The sequence below is a fragment of the Mustela nivalis genome, assembly GCF_964662115.1.
Source record: "Mustela nivalis genome assembly, chromosome: 6".
Lineage (NCBI taxonomy): Eukaryota > Metazoa > Chordata > Mammalia > Carnivora > Mustelidae > Mustela > Mustela nivalis.
Window position 1 is genome coordinate 75,976,208 of NC_139025.1, and position 23,570 is coordinate 75,999,777.

Consider the following 23,570-nt stretch of genomic DNA (forward strand, 5'->3'; position numbering starts at 1 on the left):
CCTAGCCAGATTCCCTACATTTTACAAGCTAACTGGAATAATACACTCATTGTTTTCTCATTAGCTTGTCTTACTACTATCGAGCAACTCAGGAATGCTCAGTCACCGAACACATTTGGACTTGGGCCCATCTTCTTCTGAGTCAGCACTCTCTTTAGCTCCAGGTAGAGGGAGGTCGCCTTTACAAGGCTCAGGATTTCAGACAAAAGGGAAAAGAGAAAGAGTTGGAAGGAAGCCCGGGAGAAGAGAGCAGAAGGGAAAGAGGGCGAGGTGTCTGAGGCAGGGTCCGAGTGCCACCAACGACAGCCTCAGGCACCGTCTGCCATCAGAGGCCTGGGAGCTTGAGCCAAAGGCTGAAGTCCCGAATTTCCTTAGTTGAGCATCATACTGTTGCAATGCTAGATGAGAAGCTACTGCACACAACCACACAATCATCTCAGCTGTACATTCACAGTCTTCGTCCTTGAGATGTGGAGAAGCGATCATTCCCATTTTTACCCCTGATGTCTGCAAACGTCTGGATAGAGCATGCCGTACGGATAAATGTCTGTATACATAACGGGAACACTCACATTTCATTCTGTGATCTCGTCACACTAAAGGTAAAGCAATAAATGCTTTTAAATTAGCCAAAATGACTCAGTCATATGTATCTGACTAAGGTGCAATTATTTTTGTTTTATTGAGGAATGTACTGTTTTAAAAGCCGCCCTGTTTCTAAAATTTAAAAATTTCCCATCACGTCTGGAAAAGTTTAAAACAGCTTTGTAAAAAGTTATCTATTAGAGTAATATTAAAGATCGAATTTGTGTTGAATCATCAATAAAAGTGGGTGTGCTGATTAATTTTGCTGCCTGTAAGTCTGCCTTAAAGACCGTTCATGGGTTACTATTTCAGACTTATTTGCTGATGTTGTATTAAAAGTATCATAATGCTGCCTTGCTTTAAGGAAGATGATTCCACTGATCTTCAAATAGTGGGGCATGTGCATTTAGTGATTTTTCTGGAACTAGGGGAGAATTTGTGCCAAGCTGGTCACATTTTCTCATCCAGTGAAAGATTGGCAATACTAACTTCTTATGTGGTCAGAAGAGTACTTCTGATGTATTTAGCCTAACTCAAAGCTATGCATGTAAACAGAGATAGGCCTCTATCGTAATCACAGTTACAAATACACGTATATACTAAACTCCTTTCAGTGATTAAAAAAAAAGAATTCACATAAGAAAGCCAGACAACCCAATATGAAAGTGGTGAAGTAATTTTCAATTGCTGTTACCCACTAGGGTCTGCTGAGGTCCACTGGTGCAAGTGGCCAGAGGTGCCCATGAGCAAATGAGACAACTGTATATATTAAAAAATCCAAGATAAATAAGTAGTGCTAAAAAAGAACAACAATTACATGATTAGCTGGGTGGTTAACGGAAATGCACAACCTTGGGTAAAATGGTCCTGACAGGGAAGGAGATGAGTTTTTGCTTGCTTCTTTTTCAATGGCCACCATGGTACAACTCTGCCTTCTCTTGCAGAAGTTTACCTTCGGTCTCCTTCAACTCGCTTTTTACGAACTAGGTGAGAAATAAAGACAGGAAAAAGAAAAGGTAAATTGAAGGAATGGTCCTTAAATTCCAGACCAACAACATTAATCACACTAACATCAATCCCACCTGTTTAAGGATATGGTTTTCTTAAATTTCAATACTCAATTACCCACTACATGATATAAATGGAAATTACTCCATTACCTAGTGTCTTGTGGAATTCACATTTTAAATAAAGTCATGTCTGATATTTGGGAACTTGAGTGTTAGAAATTTCTACGGAGTAGCACGTCCAGAATAGACCCATGAAACAGTGAATTGCTGAGTATTTCCATGGTCACTCATCCACAGCACAGCTCAGCCTCTGTGTGATCTGACCTCCAGCTGCCTTTAACTCCCCAGGACGACACATTTATAATCTATGAATGCTGCTTACGGCCTGACAACCAGGAGGAGCTGCAAACAATGTTCCAAGTTTCTAAACCCATTTTATATAAAACCCCCCAAGCTTCCAAGGAAGGGATGATTTAGATGGCAGGCAAACTCAGAAATCAGGGTTCCCCAATGGCCCATTCCCAGGTTCTGCAACCCATGTCCCCCTTTCACCTCTCCACCTGCAGGCCTATCTGGTGGGTCAGAAGAGGGTTACTGTAACCTTCCTCGATTTCGCAGAAAAGGTGCCCTGGCTGCGGTCCTGCTCTAACTCTCCACTTTAAATAGCCCAGCCCGAAGGAAAATGAGACAAAAGCTATTGCCCACCACCGCCACTCCTGGGCTCATGATCGTTTTTCCATTTACTTCCAGCCTCTTCTTTTGCCTGTTTCTTTTTGGTCCCCATGTTGTTCAGCTGTGGACTCCCTGCCATTCTCCTAGTTGTCTTCTGACTGCTGTCTCTATCCTTCCCCAAAGCCCTGTTTGTGGGGCTGCCCCCTTCGCCTCATCCTCCACATCCCCACGGGAAGAACTGTCATATGCCTGGCCAGCCTCTAGAGGCCACACAACCTACCTCGCCTGGGGCTCAGCATCTTGGGTGAGGATGTCTGGGCAGGGAGATGTGCATTTATCTTTACCTGCCCCTTCTGGTTCCAGCTCCTGGTTTCTGTCTGGTCTACAATCCAAATCCTCCCTGTGGCCAGAACACTTCTTGGTAGAACACTGTGCCCAGTTCTCTCGTTCAAGGTCTAACATCTGTCCCTGAACCTCAAACTGTGGACAGAGTTCTGCTATTGGCTGGCTGCTTGCCAAGTGACTGTCTACTCCTGAATGTCCTTTTGCCATGCTGCTTCAGGTGACTGAGCTGTGCCCAGAACAAGCCTTCCCAGTCTGTCCCAGTCTTCTGTGCTGCGGTTGACCAGGATATGCCCCCTCTCATCCTAACAGAAGAAATGTCAAGGATCCTCAGCAAAGAGTAAGGAGCAGGAAAAATTAATGAGGGGCTACCTGAAAAAGCTACTTCTAAGTTTAACCTTTATAACATAGCTCCACTAGTTTATTTCACGTGGACATCACCAAAGTATCAGACATAACTGTATTTAAACCCAAGTGCAAGAGCAGAGTCAGGGGTCAAACATAATTGAACTGGGAATCTCCATGTCGCTGTATCCATCGTCTGGTGCAGATAACAACATAGGGTAAATAGGTGTAAGAAAGGAGAACCAAATACATAAAGAAAACCAACCAACAATCAAAGGCTGTCTGGAAAAAAAAAGAACAAACAGTTCTTCTTGAGAGAATGTTACAATAAAACGGAAACACTGTGAAATTGATGAGAATTCCTACGTAACATAACAATGTGCCTTTGATCCAGGGCTGACACGAAAGGCCAGTGGAATGAGATCTGTGAGATACCGTATCTGCAGTGGAGAAATCAACCGTCATCCTGCTCTTCTAATTGCTAACAGCACACATTAGGGCTGCATTACCTAGGTCATTATTCTTTGTGATGGCGGCTGCCACCCTCGTTCGAGGCCCTTGCTTGGTAAACTGATATCCAAACTTGAGGATCCTTGAATTCTCCTCAAGCATCTGGGCAATTTCCATCTCCACAGCCGTTCCCAACTGCTGCCTCTGGTCACAGGTGTGGAACAGACATAGGACGATCAGGAAGAAAGAGGAAACAGTTACTTGCATGGGAGAGATGCGTAGCTACTTGCTGGACAAAAAGGGAAAGGGTCAAAAGTCTCACATGGAAAGGAATAAAGTCACTGGAGATATTTTCTCCCATACAGTCACTTGAGACCTGCTCCTTGTCTGGAAGCAAAATCCAACAGACAGCCAAATCTGCTGGAATGCTGAACTGAAAAGACTAAGCAAATTATTTATGAAGGAAAAAAATGATTCCACATGTAAAATTAAAGCAAAACTAAATATTCTGTGTTTCTAATTTATCCCAGTTTCTACAGTTTAAACAAAGGTTTTTTTGTTTGTTTGTTTGTTTTTTTAAACAAAGGGTGTTTTTAAGTAGTTGAAACTGTCTTACAGCAATCAATCCAATTACTAAAATTTCTATTCTGGAGTCCATTTCCAAAAATAATTAAAGGTCATCAACCAGCTGGCCATTCTTTCTCACCAGCGTCTCAGTGGGAGTTCCCAAAGAAACTTCATTGTGGTTTGAACCATAGCCACTGGAATTAACAAACACTGAAGGGGTTATTGGGCTGTAGATAAATCCCCAAGTTTTTTAAGTTGGTGAAAAGAGGCTTCTTGGTTGGTTTGGGGTTTTTTTTTTTTGGAAGTTGAGATATAGAAGAAAAAAATAATTAGAATTAAAAAGAAAACCCAGGGGCATACAAATAAAGGAATTTAAAATCAAAATTTAACAAAAATTAAAATTCAAAAAAATTTCCATAACATATTTATTAAAAATTTTTAAATTAAAAAATATAGGCTTACTTAGAAAAAGCATACAAGAAGTGTATAAAAAACAAAAGCTCCCTTCCCCCAGTATTTCCACCCCCCATAGAGAAAGCCAGTTTGGCATGTAGTATGTAGTTTTTAAAGACATTTTCTATGCATTCATATATCTGCCTAATATGTACATGTATGCTTTTTCATATAAATGGATTATACGAGCATTTTGTTCTGAAACATATTTTTATTTTTCCATTTCTACTTGCCATTTCTACTATTCCAAACAATGCTGCAGTGAATTTCCCTTGCACATGTAGTATATCCTAGGACATTTCTGCAAGTGTGCCTGTAAGGCAAATTAGGGCTGGGCCCAAGAGTAAACATGTTTCAAATTTTGATACTCACTTACCCTCAAAAGTATGACAGTTTTTTACTCCTACTTACAGTGTTTCAGATTTACTATTTTCCCTATGCTGGCCAACACGGGATATTATCAATCTTTTCCCCCTCTGTCAATCTAACAGGTGAAGATTTATATTTCACTTGTATTTATTTAATTGCCTTAATTTGCATTTCTCAAATTACAAATAAAAACAATTACTTTTCTTATGCATCTGTATGTCTCTTTTTAAAAATACCAATCTTGGGCTCCTGGTGGCTTAGTGGACTAAACTTCTGCCTTTGGCTCAGGTCATGATCTCAGGGTCCTGGAATTGAGTCCCGTATGGGGCTCTCTGCTCAGTGGGGAGCCTGCTTCCCCCTCTCTCTCTGCCTGCCTCTTTGCCTACTTGCGATCTCCATCTGTCAAATAAATAAATAAGAAAATACCAATCTCTGTCATTTGTGTATTTTTTTTTATCAGCCTGTGGTTCCTTTTTTCTTATTAATTTGTAAGTTTCTTATATATTAGGAAATTACCCTTCTGTCAAATGTGTTGTTAAGTTTGTCTTTTGACTTTCTTTTTGATTCTTTTTTCATTTCATATGGCTAAATTTGTATCAATCTTCTAGATTTTATATCACGTTTAGGCTCTTCTGATCTCTTCTATCAGAAAACCTTCTGATTTCTTCCATTTTATGATTCCATATATTTTCATATTTAAATCTTCATTTCATCTGGAATGAATTTAAGTGTAAGAGTCAAGATACAGCCCTAGCTTAATCTTGTTTCAAAATGCTAATGAAATTGTCCCACTATCTTCTACTTTATCCTTTCCTCACAGGAACTTTGCTACAAAATTCTCAGGTGTACTTGGATGTGTTTCTGGAATCCATTGTTCTGCCAAGTCTATTTCTGTGCCAGGATCCTGCAGTTTTAAATTTTTTTTTTTTTAAGATTTTATTTACTTATTTGACAGACAGAGATCACAAGTAGGCAGAGAGAGAGGAGGAAGCAGGCTCCCTGCTGAGCAGAGAGCCCGATGCGATGCGGGGCTCCATCCCAGGACCCTGGGATCAAGACCTGAGCTGAAGGCAGAGGCTTTAACCCACTGAGCCACCCAGGCTCCCCAGGATCCTGCAGTTTTGGTTGTTTGTTATATTTTTATTATATTTTAAAATATACCTTTTAAATTTGGAAAATTTAAGTATTTAGTAGATGAAGGAGAAAAGTTTAGGGAAAAACTTTTGTGTTCTAGGTGAGTCCAAAGGTTTAATTCTTTGCTCCTTTTCTTTCTTTTCACCCAGCAACCTGTCAAACCAGTCTCTCCCCTAAGAAATTAACAAAATGTGATATTTCCAGTCAGACAATAACAACTCTGGGTATCCAGTTTAGAGCTTAGCATTCCAGGCTAATAGGAGGGAGAGGCAGCAAAAAAGGGATCCTGACCTCACAGTTCCATGAACAACTTTAGCTCACAACACGCTTTAGAATTGTGGGCTGTGCTAAGGATTGAGACCTGAGATACAGTTGGGGCCCCCTTAGCTATGCCCTATGCCCCTGAATTGAGCCAAATAGTGCTATCCAAGGGCAGAAGGAGCTCATGCTGGATGTGGCTGATGGGGAGGGATGACATAAAAGTCCCTTTACTACCCCTCACAATTCTCACACCTTCAGTCTTGTGTTTGGGTAACATGCAGGATGGGTTTGCTGCTGGCTATATAAGGGATGTAGGAGCTGCAGAAAAGCATACTGGGAAGGGGCTGAGAAATGGAGGGGAGAAAGTAATGTAACATAGGGCATCTTTCTTTCTCAGCCTGAGTCTTTTTATTTGAGGTCTTTTGTGTTATATAAACCCAGGTCAACAAATGGAGGTCTAAATTTCTTATAATTTGTTTGTTTCCTCTTTATAAGTCACTAAATACAAAGGAGAAAGGGAAATAAAAGTTTAAGCATAAATTTCTTCTGTTTTTTTTCAAATGACCTTTTTTGTTTACTCAAATTTATTTAGCAGTTACCCATCTGTTTCATTAATATGCGTCACTGATTGTTCCTCTCACATGGGGCATCTGATTAAATCATTACCTATTTTCCTGGAGCGTAGCCACCACAGCCTGCCCCAGTGACAGGTTCTCAGTAGGCCATCATTTCGGTGCAGCTGCCCACTCCAAAGTATGCTAAATTGGTCTGAGCTGCTGAGACCAAACGGTCCTACAGATTATTTTATTTCAAACCCTTCATTACACAGATGAGAAAACTGAGGTCTACTTCTAATAGCCTATGAGTCAATAAACAAAATTTGAATGGAAATCAAGTTCTGACTCTGAATTTCCTCTTTCTTGGAATAAAGCAAAGAACTTTTCCAGTTTCTCTAGAAAGTCTCAATCCTCTTACTTATCACAAATGCAAAGAAGCTATTTCAGAGGCATATTGGGGAATAATGTGGAAAAATGACATGCTTCCATCCCAGAGAACTGAAGAAGGGTGATAAAGTTGATGTAAGGAGATTTAAGACAGCAAATTCAGGCTTTGTATTTCAGGATCTTCTTCACATGCATTATGAAAGCTGCTCTATTCTCAATGTTTGGGATTCTGTCTCATTCATCAGATGTCAGGTTGCCAGGTTTAGCAAATAAAAATACAGGACACTTAGTTAAAACTGAATTTTGATTAATAATAACAAACAATTTCAATAAATAAAAAAATATATATATTTTTTAATTATAGTGTGTCCCAAATATTACATGTACATACTTATACTAATAATCATTTGTCATTTATCTGAAATTCAAATTTAACTAAATATATATATTTTAAAGATTTTATTTATTTATTTTACAGAGAGAAAGAGATCACAAGTAGGCAGAGAGGCAGGCAGAGAGAGAGGGGGAAGCAGGCTCCTCGCCTAGCAAAGAGCCCAATGTGGGGCTCGATCCCAGGACCCTGAGATCATGACCGGAGCTGAAGGCAGAGGCTTAGCCCACTGAGCCACCCAGGCACCCCGAATTTAACTATATTTTAAATGGCCATTTTAACCAGGTGGTATCTTACAAGAAGTCAGGAACACAGTATCTGGAACATTAGGTCAGATATGGGGTTTCATAATGATCTAAACCAACATAAGAAGTTAAATACATGTATCCACCTCTGTCATAGATGTCCTGGAAATAATATGCTAAGAGCTCATTTCACTTCTTTCTAATACTAGTTCATTTGGTAAATATTCCTGAGCTATCACTGCATTTCTCTCAGTTCATATTTCTCTCTGGCTCATTTTCCCACTCTCCCACTCCCTGACAAATCCTCTTCTTAACTGTACTAGCAGCTGGACACACACCAGGATAACGGCTTCGAGCTTCCTGAGGGTGTATGGCTGGGTGTGCATACCCCCTTCACATATCGTCCTTTGGGACAGCTGCTTTGGGGATGCATCCCTTTTGGGGAGCGTGAGAGGAAAGGAGTGCCTGTCTTCTGTATGTTCCCCTGCTCCCCCAGCAGCAAGCCTCTGGAGGAGTGGAGGGGAGGAAGACCTGCACTGCAGCAGCCCACATGTCTTCATTAGCCAAAAAAAAAAAAAAAAAAAAAGGGAAGTAGAGCTATTCATGGGACCTATTCATGGAGGGGGGGGGTTCCAAACTTAAGGAATAAGTCCTGGGTAGACTCCTGGAGCTCTATCAGCTGTTAGACTGGGGAATTTCCAGACATGCAGGGGGTACTCTCAGCAGGCCCTCCCCCCACGGTCCCTGCCACCACTCCATAGGAGAACTGTTCCATTGCAGGGCCCTTTCTTCCCACTAAACAGTGTCTAGGCTTCTCAGAATCACTGAGTCCCATGGCAGATAGTTCCCTGTATGGAAAGGGGTAGGGCACAGCATCGTGCTGAGAACTGAGAATTGCCGTCCAACAGCAGGAGCCAGCTGAAGGCTGCAGAGCAAGTAGAAACATGGCAGGCAGATGCTGGGAAAAGGTCTTCGGGATCTGGGAGGATATGGCCGTAGGGACAAGCAGCTTGCTTTGGCTGTTGATGGGAACCTAAGAGACACTGCAACAGAGCTGAGACTGTGACTGCCCTGTGGGTGTGGCCTTCTCCTCTAAGCCAGACCATCTTCGAACCTGGATTCCTCCCAAAGAGGCTCGACGGCCAGCCCCAGACTGCAGGAGTCCAGTTCTGCTTGTTTTTTCTTGTCCACCCCCCCAACCCCAGCTCTGGCAACCTCCAAGGAGTCTGTTTCTGGGCATGGCCAATCTGCCACAGCCCCAGTGAGATGCAACAGCAAGGCTGGAACAGGACTGGCTGAGATTCCTGGTGGGAGGCAAGGGTGGTGATGGCTGTCAACACTTGTGGCCTCCTGTCTCCCCTGGTATCTGACTAGCTGAGGACTGGGGGAGAGCTGGTCCTTTCTGTCTTACCATATGTCATATTTTGTTACTGACATGCACTCTCACACACACTCCACCGGACCTCAGATGTTGTAACTTACAGGAAAGCCAGAACATCAAATTGAGTCACAGAATTTGACTTCGAACTCACTGCCGTGTGGCTCCCCAATTCACATGCACCCTGTGAGTCATACCTGGTTGTCGATCTTGATCTCGGTCAGGGTGTCATTCTCTCTCAATGCCTCCACCAGCGCCAGGATCCCAGTCCCAGTGATGAAATTGGATTCGATGTTGAGGCTTTTCAAGGTCTTATTCACTTTCAGCATATCTGCAAAAGCCTTATTATGCAAAAAGTAACCATTAATGCTTCCCAAAATTGATTTACTGAACTCCCCAGCCCCAAATTAAACACAGAGGTTTTTTATACACTTAAAGAAAAACTTAGTTAAATCAAACTAAGAATAATTCAGTCTAGCAGCCCAGACTTATTAATTTTGTATACCTGCAAAGCAAAAACAAAAAACAAAAAATCCTGACATAGGATTACAAAGTGTTGGGATGGCTGAGTGGCTCAGTTGGTTAAGTGGCTGCCTTTGGCTCAGGGTCCTGGGATGGAGTTTCGCATCGGGCTCCTTGCTCAGTGGGGAGCCTGCTCCTCTCTCTGCCTCTGCCTGCCACTCTGCCTCCTTGTGCTCTCTCTATTTCTCTTTCTCTCTCTGACAAATAAATAAATAAATTTAATTTAATTTAAAAAAAGGATTACAAAGTATTGAACTTTGTTGGGTTAAGAACATTAAGTAAAATCCCACTACCATCTATTATCATTATCAGTTTGTTTTCTGTGTGTGTGGGGGGGGGGTTCTATTTTTTGCCTTTTTTGTTTTTTGAGAAAAAGACACTTATTTATTTATTGTTAAAGATTTTATTTATTTATTTGGCAGAGAGAGAAATCACACGTAGGCAGAGCCGCAGGCAGAGAGAGGGGAAAGCAAGCTCCCCGCCCAGCAGAGAGCCCGATGCAGGGCTCGATCCCAGGACCCTGAGATCATGACCTGAGCCGAAGGCAGAGGCTTAATCCACTGAGCCACCCAGGCACCCTGAGAAAAAGACATTTAAACTTTAGAAGAAATGTAGAAAGGACCTGATCTCAGAATTATTTTACTGTTGACTAGAAAACTTTATTGTTGACTAGCATGTGGCACTACTGGTTTAGTCATATTATTTCAGGTCATCTATAAATTAGAATTCCTCAAAAATAACTTTTGGAATATAATTACCACTCAGAGTGGCAAATCCACTGGACACTTCTAGTTCAAAACAAGAGATATATACATGCACCTGCCTATTCCCCTTACACCCAAAGTTTGCCACAGGCATGAAGAAAAGATACAGTTTTTAAGTGACCGAACTCTCACAGTGCAAGAGAAACAAAAAATAGAGGGCCATTACCTTGAAGAATTGTTGAAATACAGAAAAAAGACAGACTGGTGGAGAAATGACCACCAAAAAAGCTGTTGCCTGAGACACCAGAGGTAAGTCCCGACCAGGGCATCTCATTAAAGAACTGTCTTAAGAATAAACTGGGGGCACCCAGGTGCCTCAGTGGGTTAAGCCTCTGCCTTCAGCTCAGGTCATGATCTCAGGGTCCTGGGATCAAGCCCCACATCGGGCTCCCTGCTCAGTGGGGAGCCTGCTTCCCTTCCTGCATCTCTGCCTGCCTCTCTGCCTACTTGTGATCCCTCTCTCCCTGTCAAAAAAAAAAAAAAAAAAATCTTTAAAAAAGAACAGACTGGAACAGCTAGAGCAGATGGAAAGCACATCCTCCCTGCATCATCCTGGAAAAGAAACACCTGCCAGGACCACTGTCAATGAAAACCTTCCCAGGAAGAGCCTCTTGTGAGGCTAGGACCTGAGATGGAAGGTGCGCAGAAACAGAGGCACCTTCACACCTCCCATCAGATGCTATGTGGGAGAAATGGAGAGGAGAGGCAGCCACGTGCAGGAATGAACCCCTCCCAGAGTGAAGCCCCCCTAGCTGTGACTTGTGGGATACTCCCAGCCACCTGTCAGCTCCTCACCCTTCAGAGGGTGCTGCCAGTCAATCCACCTGCCTGCTTACAAAAGCATTCATTCATTCATTCATCCACAAAAGACTATTTATTGGGCTACTACAATGTGTCAGCAGCAGAGAAAACAAAAATCTCTGTCCTAAGAAGGCAGTTGATAAATTAATAAAATACATAGTCTGTTGGATGGTGACACAACACAACTTCGAGGAAATGATCCAGGTTTACACAATACCACCTCGTTCTCTGCAAGTCTGGCAACCAGTGACTGCCAGACAAAGTATGAAAACCAACCTCATGGAAGAGAAAAATCACGTTAGCCAAATGGACAATATGCCATAGAGAGAACAGAGATTATTCAGGGAACAGAAACTAATGTAAAATTTCTAATTGTTATTCTCCCTCTTCTTTCCCACCAAAAAAGAAAAAGAAAATACACTGTATCCATAAAATAAATACTGGCTATTGTGGGGAGAAAAAAAAAAGAGGAATTTGAATAAGAAAATGTTCTGAGGGTGCCTGGGTGGCTCAGTGGAGTAAGCCTCTGCCTTTGGCTCAGGTCATGATCCCAGGGTCCTGGGATCGAGCCCCGCATCAGGCTCTCTGCTCAGCAGGGAGCCTGCTTCCTCCTCTCTCTCTCTCTCTCTCTGCCTGCCTCTCTGCCTACTTGTGATTTCTGTCTGTCAAATAAATAAATAAAGTCTTTAAAAAAAAAAGGAAAGAAAATGTTCTGAGAAGTTCAAATACTACATTGAAATAAGGAAAAGTAATGAACATCCAGAATTACAAAATGTGCATGGCTGAAAGACCAAGTTGGTGAGTGAGAACATAAATCCGGGGATATTCTTGAGAAGGTAGAGTAAAAAGACAAAGCTAGGAAATATGAGACAAATTAAAAGGTATGGGTAAAGACAAAGAAGTTCAACATTCATTTAGCAGGAGTTTCAGAAGGACAAAAGAAAAAAAGAAAGACAAGAGAAGGGAAAAAAATTAAATAGGAAACAAATTTCCTAGAGTTGAGAGTTATGAGTCTTCATCTGAAAGAACCCACTGGATGCTCAGGCACATACAAGTGAAATTTCAGAACTCCAAGGGAAAAGAGAGAGTCCTAAAAGTATCTAGTAAGAAAAAACAAGTTACTTTCAAAGGAACAAGACTCAGACCAGCATTAGTCAGTAGATACCAAGGCCCATGAAAACGGAGATTTACACATTTACATAGCCAGGTAACTGTAAATACTGGTGAAAAGTGTTAAATTTTTGTAATTAATCCATATACAAAACATAGACTATAAGGGCATAAACATATATAAAGCTGAAATATGTGAAAGCAATGGAATAGCTACAATTTGGAGAAAGAAAAAGGAGAAGGATGAAGGCAGAGTATAGAATCGCTCTCAGCTTTCCTAATGGAGAAACAAAAATTACCCAAGATGATAAATCAAAAACAAAAAAGGATGTATATCACGGGTTTTCTACTCTGCTTGCATGTTAGAATGATCTAGAAGCTTTAAATATATACACCACCCCCAGATGAATTAAATCAGAATCTTGGGCTATAGATTAGATCGCTATATAATTTTTAAAAAGATTTTATTTATTTATTTATTTATTTATTTATTTTAGAGAGAAAGAGAGAGAGAGTAGACGTGGGGGGGAGGGGTGGTGGTTGTGGGGAGGGAGAGGGACAAGCAGAATTTATGCAGAGCACACGGCCCAACACAGGGCTCAATCCCACCACCCTGAGACCACAACCAGAGACAAAACCAAGCAGCAGGACACCCAACTGACTGAGCCATCCAGGCATCCCTGGACTTCTGTATTTTTAAAAAGCCCTGAGATCATGGCCTGAGCTGCAGGCAAATGCTTATCTGACTGAGCCACCCAGGTGCCCCCCCCTTTTCTTTTTTAAGAAAAGATTTTATTTCAGGATTGAGAACCACTTTGATTAAAGTCATAAAGACAACAGATAAAAGAATGAAAAACAAATTGCTAATACTGATTGCTCTGGGAAATGGAACAAGGAACTTCTTAATTATTTTAATAGTTTTTATGGTGGAAAACACAGGAAGAAGGAAGAGAAGGACTCTAACTTGGGACCAGAACAAGATTTCTCAACCTTGGCACCAATGACGTTTGAGACCAGAGGATTCTTTGTTGTGGCACGTTATCCTGTGTCCTAAAGGATGTTTAGCAGCTTCTGAGACCCACTGAAAGCCAACAGCACTCTTCCCAGTCATGACAACCAAAACATATCTTCAGACCCTGCCAAATGTCCCCTGGAGGGCAAAATTACCCCAAGTTGAGAAGCACTAGACTAGAAGAATAATCCTTTTGTATTAGTCAAACAGTTGCTTTAACTGTAAAGAAAGCTCGAAGATTTGGACTGACATCATTGTACACCATGTAAATTAAAGTGTTATTTATTCACTGCTAGGTCCTTAATTAGAATTAAATGTACACATTTTAATTACAGCATCAGACGGAAATACATCAGGCTTTTCCTTATGGACACTCCAGGCTTCAAGATTTATGTTCATTATTAGAATAACAAAATGTCGAAGCAATTAGGCCTTTATAAAAAAAAGTTGCAGGACTTCCTGGCAAGTAGCCAGGATCTTGCCACTTTCTTTTAAACTGAGAAAACACTTTTCTCATACTGAACAAAACAGAGGAGACCCAGCCAAACATAACCCTGGGCTGCAAGCCCAAGTTAATTTCAGTTCAGCAAATATTTAAGCATCTATTACATGTGCTGGGGATAAGATCAGTAAAACAAAGACTAGATTTCTTAAATGTTATATAAATAGTTACAGTAGAAAAACATTTTTTTTAAAAGATTCGATTTATTTATTTGACAGGCAGAGATCACAAGTAGGTAGAGAGGCAGGCAGAGAGAGAGAGAGAGAGAGGAGGAAGCTGACTCCCTGCTGAGCAGAGAGCCCAATGTGGGGCTCAGTCCCAGGACCCTGGGATCACAACCCAAGCTGAAGGCAGAGGTTTAACCCACTGAGCCACCCAGGTGCCCCTAGAAATACATTTTTAAAGAGAAGGTTTTGCTTTCTGTGCTTTATAGGATTATATGGAAAGCATTGTCCAAATCTGGACCATCCACAGGGTAGCCTCAAGACACATGTGGCTCTTAAGCCCTTGGAAAATGGTTGGTCTGAATTAAGACGTGCTGTAAATGGAAAATTTGCACTGGATTTCAAATATGTGGTATGAAAAAAAGTAAGGAAAATACCTTATTACACTTTCAAATTATATTTTGAAATAATATTTGGGATGTATTAGTTTAAATAAAATACATTATTAAAATGACTTCCATTTATTTCTTTTTTTTTTAACGTGGCTACTAGAAAAATTTTAAATCATACCTGTGGCTTACATCCGTGGCTCTCATTTTATTTGTTATGAACAGTGCCATCCTAAACTCATCACTTTTTATATGGCATCATTGTTAATAGTAAAAGCATTTTTTAATGTATCTGGACTTTTTCTGCCCCCTGCTAAAGATGTGGCTACACAGAAGCACTTGGGGCATGGTGAACTGAACTTGATTACAGGTTCATTAAATGCACTTCCTGGCTTGTCTACATGCTGTGTAATCTTAGTGAAGTTACTCAAGCCTCAGTTGCCTCATCTGTAGAATGGGGATAACGCCATCTCACATATACATAATCTGCGTATGTTTACAATAATCCCACAAGTGCCTCACTGAATCTGTTTCTGAACTTAATTTTCTGCAGCTTTTTAAAAGATTTTATTTATTTGACATGGGGCAGGGTGGGCAGAGAAAGAGAATGAGTGAGGTGGGCAGAGGGAGAGGGAAAATCAGGCTACCCTGAGAGCAGGAAGCCTGATGCGGCACTGGATCCCAAGACCTGGGGATCATGACTTGAGCCAAAGGCAGATGCTTAACTGACTGAGTCGTACCAGCACCCTTCTGTTTGTGAATTTTAAAGAGAAAAATTTCTTGAAACTCTTTGCTTTAACACTGCTCTATTAATTCTTTTCTTCTTCTTCTTCTTTTTTTTAAGTAATCTCTATACCCAAAGTGGGGCTCAAACTCACAACCCCAAGATCGAGAGCCACATGCTGTATCAACTGAACCAGCCCAGCCAGGCAGGAGCCCCCATCTTTAATTCTTTACCGTGAGTTGTTCAGTCATAATCACCTTTTGAAAATCTCTGTTGCCTCTGGGGTAATCAACCAATTTTCAACCTACAGAAAGGTTCTTTCTTGAATCTGGCATGGCTGAAATGAGAACCACCTGAGGGCTACCAGGTGAGGGCTGAACCATAGGATCCCATCCAGGAATCAGGCCAGAGAGGCTTGTCACTTCACACCCTAAGGACTGCAACTATTCCTTTCAATTGTGTGGTGTGCTTGTCACATGATATGCAATCAACACATGGTTGCTGCATTAGAAACAGTATGGAAGAGTTTACTAGATTTAGAATTTATTTAGTCCTTTAGCAAGTTATCTATTTGACTGGGTAAAAGAGTTAGACTGGTGGTATTGACAATGGACTATAACCTATTTCCATCCCTGCAATTTTACTGCAACATATTATATAGAGATAAAAATCATTTCTTTATTCATCCCTTTAGTCACTTAGATACAAAATGTACTGCGAATATTTTGCTTTATTGAAAACAAATCTACCCAACAACAGAGGTTATATAAATCATATACTGATAAAAATCCTTAAATTGTTAACTTCACCTTTACCGATGATCTGGTTCTACTCTTTTTCTTTTTCTTTTTCTTTTTCTTTTTCTTTTTTTAAAGATTTTATTTATTTATTTGACAGAGAGAGAGAGATCACAAGTAGACAGAGAGGAGCAAGCAGGTTCCCCGCTGAGCAGAGAGCTCGATGGGCTCAATCCCAGGATCCTGGAATCATAACCTTAGCCAAATGCAGAGGCTTTAACCCACCGAGCCACCCAGGCACCCTGTCTTTTTCTATTTTAATTATAGGTTTCAAATTCAAAACTGCTTTCAACTTACACATTTACATATGTAATAACTGCTGGTGAAAACATCAGATCTGTAGCTTAGTCCCTGTTACATGCATACTTATATATGCTGTTGACAGCATGGAAATATTCTTAATTGCTGAGAATTTGGAGGGCATATTCATTCATTCTTTTAACAAGTGGTGTTTGAACATGTACTCTGTGCCAGAACCGTGATAGGTAAGCCATTACTTTCATGTGGTGTTATTTTATTTTTTTTTAATCTTATTTTATTTTATTTTTTAGGGGTGGAGCGGAGGGAAAGAGAGAGAATCTTAAACAGGTTCCACGCCCAATGCAGAGCCCAACTTGGGGCTAAATCTCACAATCCTGAGATTATGACCTGAACCGAAATCCAAAGAGTCAGATGCTTAACTGACTGAGCCACCCAGGAACCTCCCGCAAGTTACCTATTTTAGGTCTTCCAACAGACATGTTATTTTAAATCACATCAAGTCAAGAAAACTTGTTTTTCCAGCTTGATTCAAGGGCTGAGCATTAGACGTTTGTAGAACCACAGCCTGATGCTCAGGCTGCCCTAAACGGACATATTTTAGCAATTGTATGACAGGGAGGCATGGTGTACAAGTGTACATCAAGCATAGCTTGATGGCTGAAGCATCCTGCTTATAGTATCAGAAAAACCCAGTGGTACCACTTATTGGCTGTGTTACTCTGGAAAAGATACTTAACTTCTCTGAGCCTGAGACTGCTCATTTGTTAAAGCGGGAACTAATAATAGTACATACCTCATAATATTACTGTGAGGATTAGGTTAGCTGATGTGTGTAAAGCACAGAGATTACTGCTGACATTTACTAATTGCCAAAGAAATTTTAGCTATTAATAGTAATAACATTGATGTGGTAATAGTTGTAGTGCTTACTTGGGTCCAGGGCATCCTTATTTAGTCAAATTACCTAAAATGCATGGAAGAAACAGGGCTTTTTTGTTTTTTAAATTTTTATTTATTTATTTATTTATTTAAAGATTTTATTTATTTATTTGACAGAGAGAAATTACAAGTACACTGAGAGGCAGGCAGAGAGAGAGAGAGAAGGAGGCAGGCTCCCTGCTGAGCAGAGAGCCTGATGCGGGACTTGATCCCAGGACCCTGAGATCATGACCTGAGCCGAAGGCAGCGGCTTAACCCACTGAGCCACCCAGGCGCCCCAAAATTTTTATTTATTTTTAACATTTCTTTTCAGTGTTCCAAAATTCGTTGTTTATGCACCACTCCCAGTGCTCCATGCAATACATGTCCTCCTTAATACCCACCACCAGGCTCACCCAACCTCCTACCCAACAGGGCTTTTGATTGGTTATTCTTTTCACATTCTGGTTAACAGCGTTAAAAAAAGTTTTAAGATTTCAATTTTTTTTAAATTATTTATTTGACAGAGATCACAGGTAGACAGAGAGGCAGGCAGAGAGAGAGGAGAAAGCAGGCTCCCTGCTGAGCAGAGAGCCTGATGCGGGACTCGATCCCAGGACTCTGGGATCACGACCTGAGCGGAAGGCAGAGGCTTTAACCCACTGAGCCACCCAGGTGCCCCAAGATTTCATTGTTTAAAGTATTTTTGAAACATACTAATCCATTTCAAAGATTAAAATGAAATATCCTTTTATATGTGCTGACTTCCTATAGGATTTGGGGGTCTTATAGTATCCATGGACTGTGCCAGTTTGTTCACATAGATACAAAAGTTTCAGAAAACTTGTACTAAGTGCAGAGCAAAATCTAAATGTTTATTTAGCTAAATGACAAATCCAATCTTATTTCTTTCACCTAAAAGTGTAGTGCTCACAAAATTTTAGTTAATTCAAAGTGCCTGACATTTGGGTTCTGTTTTATTGTCTCATTATAACTGATGGTGTTTAACTGTGTAGAAAATACATTTATCAGATCTAAAAATTGTTAATTGGTAAAACAAATTAAAGATAGTTTCTACTGAATTAAATACTTTCATCTTATATATATATATATATTTTTAAGATTGTATTTATTTGGGAGAGAGAGAGAATGAGAGAGAGAGGAAGGGGGGAGCGTCAGAGGGAAATACAGACTCCCCACTGAGCAGGGAGCCCAATGTGGAACTTGATCCTAGGACTGCAGGATCATGACCTGAGTCAAAGGCAGTCAGTTAACCAACTGAGCCACCCAGGTACCCTTAGGTTATATTTCTAAAAAAAAATTTTTTTCCAAAATTTTACTTACGATCGCCACGGGGTCATTGCTACGGGTTGCAGCCAGGCTGAACTTCTTTACATGAGTGTTGGTTTCCAGAGCTTTTGCAAATTCCTTCAGGGTTGGGATTGGAATGTTCTAAAATGAAGAAGACACAGACAGCTGGTAAACCGTTCTGTAGTCCCAGCTACCCCAAGTCAAGGACCCACAGCTTTTAAATACTTTATGGGTTTAGATAGCTAAATCCTTTCTAAAAGACTCATTAATCATCTTCGAGCCAAGGAGCCTTTCTGGCCAGTAGCACCACTTAGTGTCTAATAAGGGAATCTAACACAATAAGACATTCTAGCATCACCTTTCTGTTCACTTTAGCTAAGAAATTATGCACATACCCAACTTCCTTCCTTTTCTCTTTCATTCTTTATATTCTAGCCAGACTGACCTACTTGCCAATCTTTAAACATATCATGCTCTTTCTCTCCTCCACACCCTCAGGTATGCTTTTCCCTTCACCTGGAAATTCTATTGTCCTTTTCTTTGATTCATTCCTAGCTGAAATATCACCTCCTTTGTTTATTGACTCTCCTAGGCAAAATGAAAAAATTCTTCGCCTGCAATTCCATAACACTAGGGGGTTTACCACATCATGTTGTAGTTAATTATTTAGTGTTTTGCTCCTAATATAAGACTTTCAGAATAAAGACCAAATGATTCCTACTCCCTCTTTCACAGCACTCAGCATGGTCCTGACCACTGGGAGGGAGGCAACATGGGATACACTAGAGGTTGACATGAGTCCTGGATGCCTACAGATTAGCTCTGTGGCCATGAGCAACTTAACCGCTTTAAGTGGCACTGAGAACTAAATGAGATGCAGTAGTCTCCCCTTATCCATGGGGGATGTGTTCCAAGACCCCCATGGATGCCTGCAACCACAGATAGCACTGAACAATATATGTATTTTTTTCTATACATACATACCTATGATAGAGTTCAATGTATAAGTTAGGCACAGTAAGAGATTGACAACAGTAACCAATAATAGAATAACTATAAAAATATATTATAATAGAAGTTATATGACTGTAGTCTCTCTCTCCCTCAAAATATAGCTATACTCACTCTTCTTCTTGTGATGTGAGATGATAAAATGCCCATGTGATGAGGTGAGGTGAGGTGAATGACATAGGCACGGTGATATAAGGTTAGGCTACTCCTGATCTTCTGACAGTACATCAGGAGGATCACCTACTTCTGCACTGTGGTTGACTGAGGGTAACTGAAATCATGAAAAGCAAAACCATAGACAACAGGGAACTATCGTAATGAATTTCAAGAATTTAGCAAAGGGTATGGCACAGAGTGAGTACTCAATGTAAGCCAGTTATTATTACTAAATGGCAGATGTTGGCCCAAAAAGAAGCAACAAAATAGATACAGGCAATGTTCTCTCTCTCTCTCTTCCTCTATCTACCCACCTATCTATCTCACACACACCCTTCTTTCCCCTCTCTTTGAGAGTGACATGACTAATTACCAAAGAGAATAAAGCAGAAGTAACAACTGTAACTTTAGGGAATAGGCTATAAAAGGCACCGTGGCTTCCTGTTTGTTCTTTCTTTTTCTCTTTGACCGCGTGCACTGAGAGAAGCACATCGTCATGACATGAGGACACTGAGACAGCTGTATGGAGAGACCCATGCCACTTGAGTGTGCCATCTTGAAAGTGGATCCTTCCACCCCAGTCAAGCCTTCAGATGATTACAGCCCCTGATGACAGCTTTACTAACAGCCTCACTTGAGACCCCGAGCCACAACTCCCCAGCTAAGTCCAGATTCCTGACACTCAAAAACTGTGTGAAGTAATGTTTGTTGTTTTAAGCCTCCAGGTTTTAGAGTAATTTACTACCCAGCAGTAGATAACCAATATTATATGTTTAACACAAATACGATGATTCTTTCTGAAGAATTCCAGAAATCACTTTTTTAAAAATTTCTTCTTTGCAACAGAATATCTTGTGTCATAATTGGGGACTACAAGGGATTGGAACCAGGTATGAAAGCAGGCCATTGGTCATCACTGTTAAATTTTCTAACTTCATGATACATCAAGTAACTGACAGTAACCATAATGAAATACCTTAATGTTGTTGAGGTTGACTTCTTGCAGGCTGGGATCATTGGCTTTCATTTGCTGCAGACTCACTTCCACATTGGTAGGATTGGGCGGTTCCTCAAATATTGGTTTGACCTTCTCACCTTTGACCACATCTAACACATAAATTTTAACTTAATTTTATTTTTGCTCTTTTTTTAAGACAAATTTTAATTTTAAAAAGAAAATGTAGGGGCTCTCCTGCCAAAATCGGAGATGACTTCCCCCAAAAGGCACTTTCCTTCCTATGCTCAGATTCTGATAATACTCTAATATCAATGATAGTATAGCTTATTCTCAATAAAGTAAGCATAGGAATGGTATGGTTCAGAGTTAAAGTTTCAAAGAGGCAGTTATTGCTGCTGTATATGGACCACTTTCAGACTATAATAATCAAGCCACAGGATCTGAGATGCAAAAAAGAAACAGTCTTTTCATTTCTAAAACCATACTGTTCTTCTGGAATATTTTTTTAAAATATTTATTTATTTACTTATTCTTTTTAAGTAGGGTCCATGCTCAACATGGTGTTCAAACTCATGACCCCAAGATCAAGAGCCAGCCAGGTGTCCCCTCTGGCCTCTTGACTATATCCACCCTTCTCGGATACCCATTTTGGAGGTTTAATTTTGACAAAGATATGGAAAGAGAAACGGATAGAAAGGCAAAATGGAACAATTCTCAAAAGCAGTTAACAAAATGTTTGCAGCATATATTAAACATACACAGTGTTAATATCGGAATATACACAGAGCTCCTACAAATCAGTAGACAAGTCAATTAGAAATGAACAAATAATATGATCAGAAGAGTCTTTGCCACTCAACCAAAAATATAAAAAGTCGTTAATCTGTGAAATAAAAAAATGAAATACCTTTTGAGTAGCAAAAAAAAAAAGGTGAAAAGAGATAACATGTGCTATTGGCAGCAATGTGGAGGGAAACACATTGTCTTATGTTGGTGAGAAGGTAAACTGATGCAAACTTTCTAGAAGACTCATTTGGCCTCACCTATCAAAATGGAAAATGTTGGTATTCTATGACCCAATAATTATGTATCTAGAGGTCTAATCTACAGAAAAAATAGCATGGATACATAAAAGCATATGTTAGGGTTGTTCACTGACCTGTTGCTTGTGACAGCAAAACATGATGAAAGTTCACCAATGTGAAAATGGTTAAATAACTTACAGCATATCACCTAATAAGGTGCTACCTACTCATTAAAAGAATATGGCAAACCTACATGTACTGATAAAAGAAGAGAAACACAGTTTGAAAAAAAAGTTAATGTAAATGGAAATACACATAAATATAACAAAATATGTACAAGCTCTATATGAGGAAAATGATACAACTTTATTGAAAACAATAAAAGAGAACTAAATGGAGAGATACTGGGAGAGACTCAATATTGTCAAGATGTCAGTTCTTCTCAACTTGAGCTATAGATTTAATACAATTGCAGTGAAAATCCCAGCAAGTTCTTTTATATTTATCGACAAACTACTTTTAAAGTTTATATGGAGAGGCAAAAGACCCAAAACAACCAACATAATATTGAAAATGAAAAACAAAGTTAGAGGAGTGACACTATCATACTTTAAGACTTACTATAAAGCTACAGTAAGCAAAACAGTGTGGCAGTAGTGAAAGACTAGACAAATAGATCAATGGAACAGAAGAGAGAGCCGAGAAATAGAGCCATGTAAGTACAGTCAACTCATTTTTGACAAAGGAGCAAAGGCAGCGCAATGGAGAAAAGATGGTCTTTACAACAAATGGTGCTAGCATAACGAGACGACCACATGCAAAAAAAAAAAAAACTAACTCAAAATGTATCACCTAAATGTAAAATGCAAAACTACTGAACTCCTAGAAGACAACCCAGAAGAAAATCTAGATAACCTAGGGTTTAGCAATGACTCTTCAGATACAACACCAAAGGCTTGGTCCATGAAAAGAAAGAATTGAAAAGCTGGACCTCACTAAAATTAATAATAAAAGATTATTATCTAATCTTTTATTATTAATAAAAGATTATTATCCAAAATACACAAAGAACTCTTAAAACTTAACAATAGGACAACAATCTGGGTAAAAATTCGGCCAAAGACCTTAATAGACACCTGAAAAAAGAAGATCTACAGATGGCAAGTAAGGATTTGAAAAGATGCTTCACATAATATGTCATTGGAGAAGTACAAATGGAAATCATGAGATACTACTACTCACTTAGAATAACCTCAATCTGGAACACTGATAAAACCGAATGCTAGCTAAGAGTGGAGCAACAGAAACCCTCATTCTTTGCTAGTGAGAATGCAAAACGTTACAACCACAATGGTAGATAGTGGTGGCTTCTTACAAAACTAAACATGCTGTTATCATTTGATCTAGCAATCATGCTCCTTGGTGTTTACCCAAAGGAGCTGAAAGCTTATATACACACAAAAAATCCACACATGGATGTTTACAGAAGCTTTATTCATAATTGCCAAGACTTGGAAGCAACCATGATGTCCTTCAGTAAATGAGTGGATAAACACATCCTTACAATAGGGTATTATGCAGTGCTAAAAAGAAATGAGCTATCAAGCCTGAAAAGGCATGGGGGAAATTTAAATGTATATTACTAAGTGAAAGAAGCCAATCTGAAAGGGCTACACATTGTATGATTCCAATCATATGACAGTCTAGAAAAGGCAAAACTATAGAATAAGAAGATGAGTGGTCATCAGGAGCTAGGGGGGAGAAAGATGAATAGGTGAACAGAGGAGATTTTTAAGATGGTGAAACTACTCTGCATGATGCTATAATAAAGGTGGACACATGTCACTAGACATTTGTCCATACCCCAAGAGTGAACCCAAATGTAAACAATGGACTTCAAGTGGTAAAGATGTATCAAGGTAGGTTCATCAAGTGTAATATACGTACCACTCTGATGGGGGACGTAGATACTGGGGGAATCTGTGCATGAACTGGGGGC

At 40.0% G+C, this 23,570-nt stretch overlaps 1 protein-coding gene across 2 annotated transcripts in view; it reads right to left on the bottom strand.

Annotated features, from left to right (window-relative positions):
- Positions 1 to 658: 658 nt before the first annotated feature.
- TMOD2 (tropomodulin 2) overlaps positions 659 to 23,570 on the bottom strand; it is a 69,274-nt gene continuing 46,362 nt past the window's right edge. For both annotated transcript variants that reach the window (XM_082734754.1, XM_082734753.1), the window contains 5 exons: positions 20,565 to 20,695; positions 18,455 to 18,562; positions 9,344 to 9,487; positions 3,464 to 3,608; positions 659 to 1,568 (listed from right to left, as the gene is read on the bottom strand). In XM_082734754.1, the coding sequence (XP_082590880.1) occupies positions 1,534 to 1,568; positions 3,464 to 3,608; positions 9,344 to 9,487; positions 18,455 to 18,562; positions 20,565 to 20,695 (563 nt within the window). In that variant the 3' untranslated portion in view covers positions 659 to 1,533. The remainder of the gene's footprint in view (positions 1,569 to 3,463; positions 3,609 to 9,343; positions 9,488 to 18,454; positions 18,563 to 20,564; positions 20,696 to 23,570) is intronic.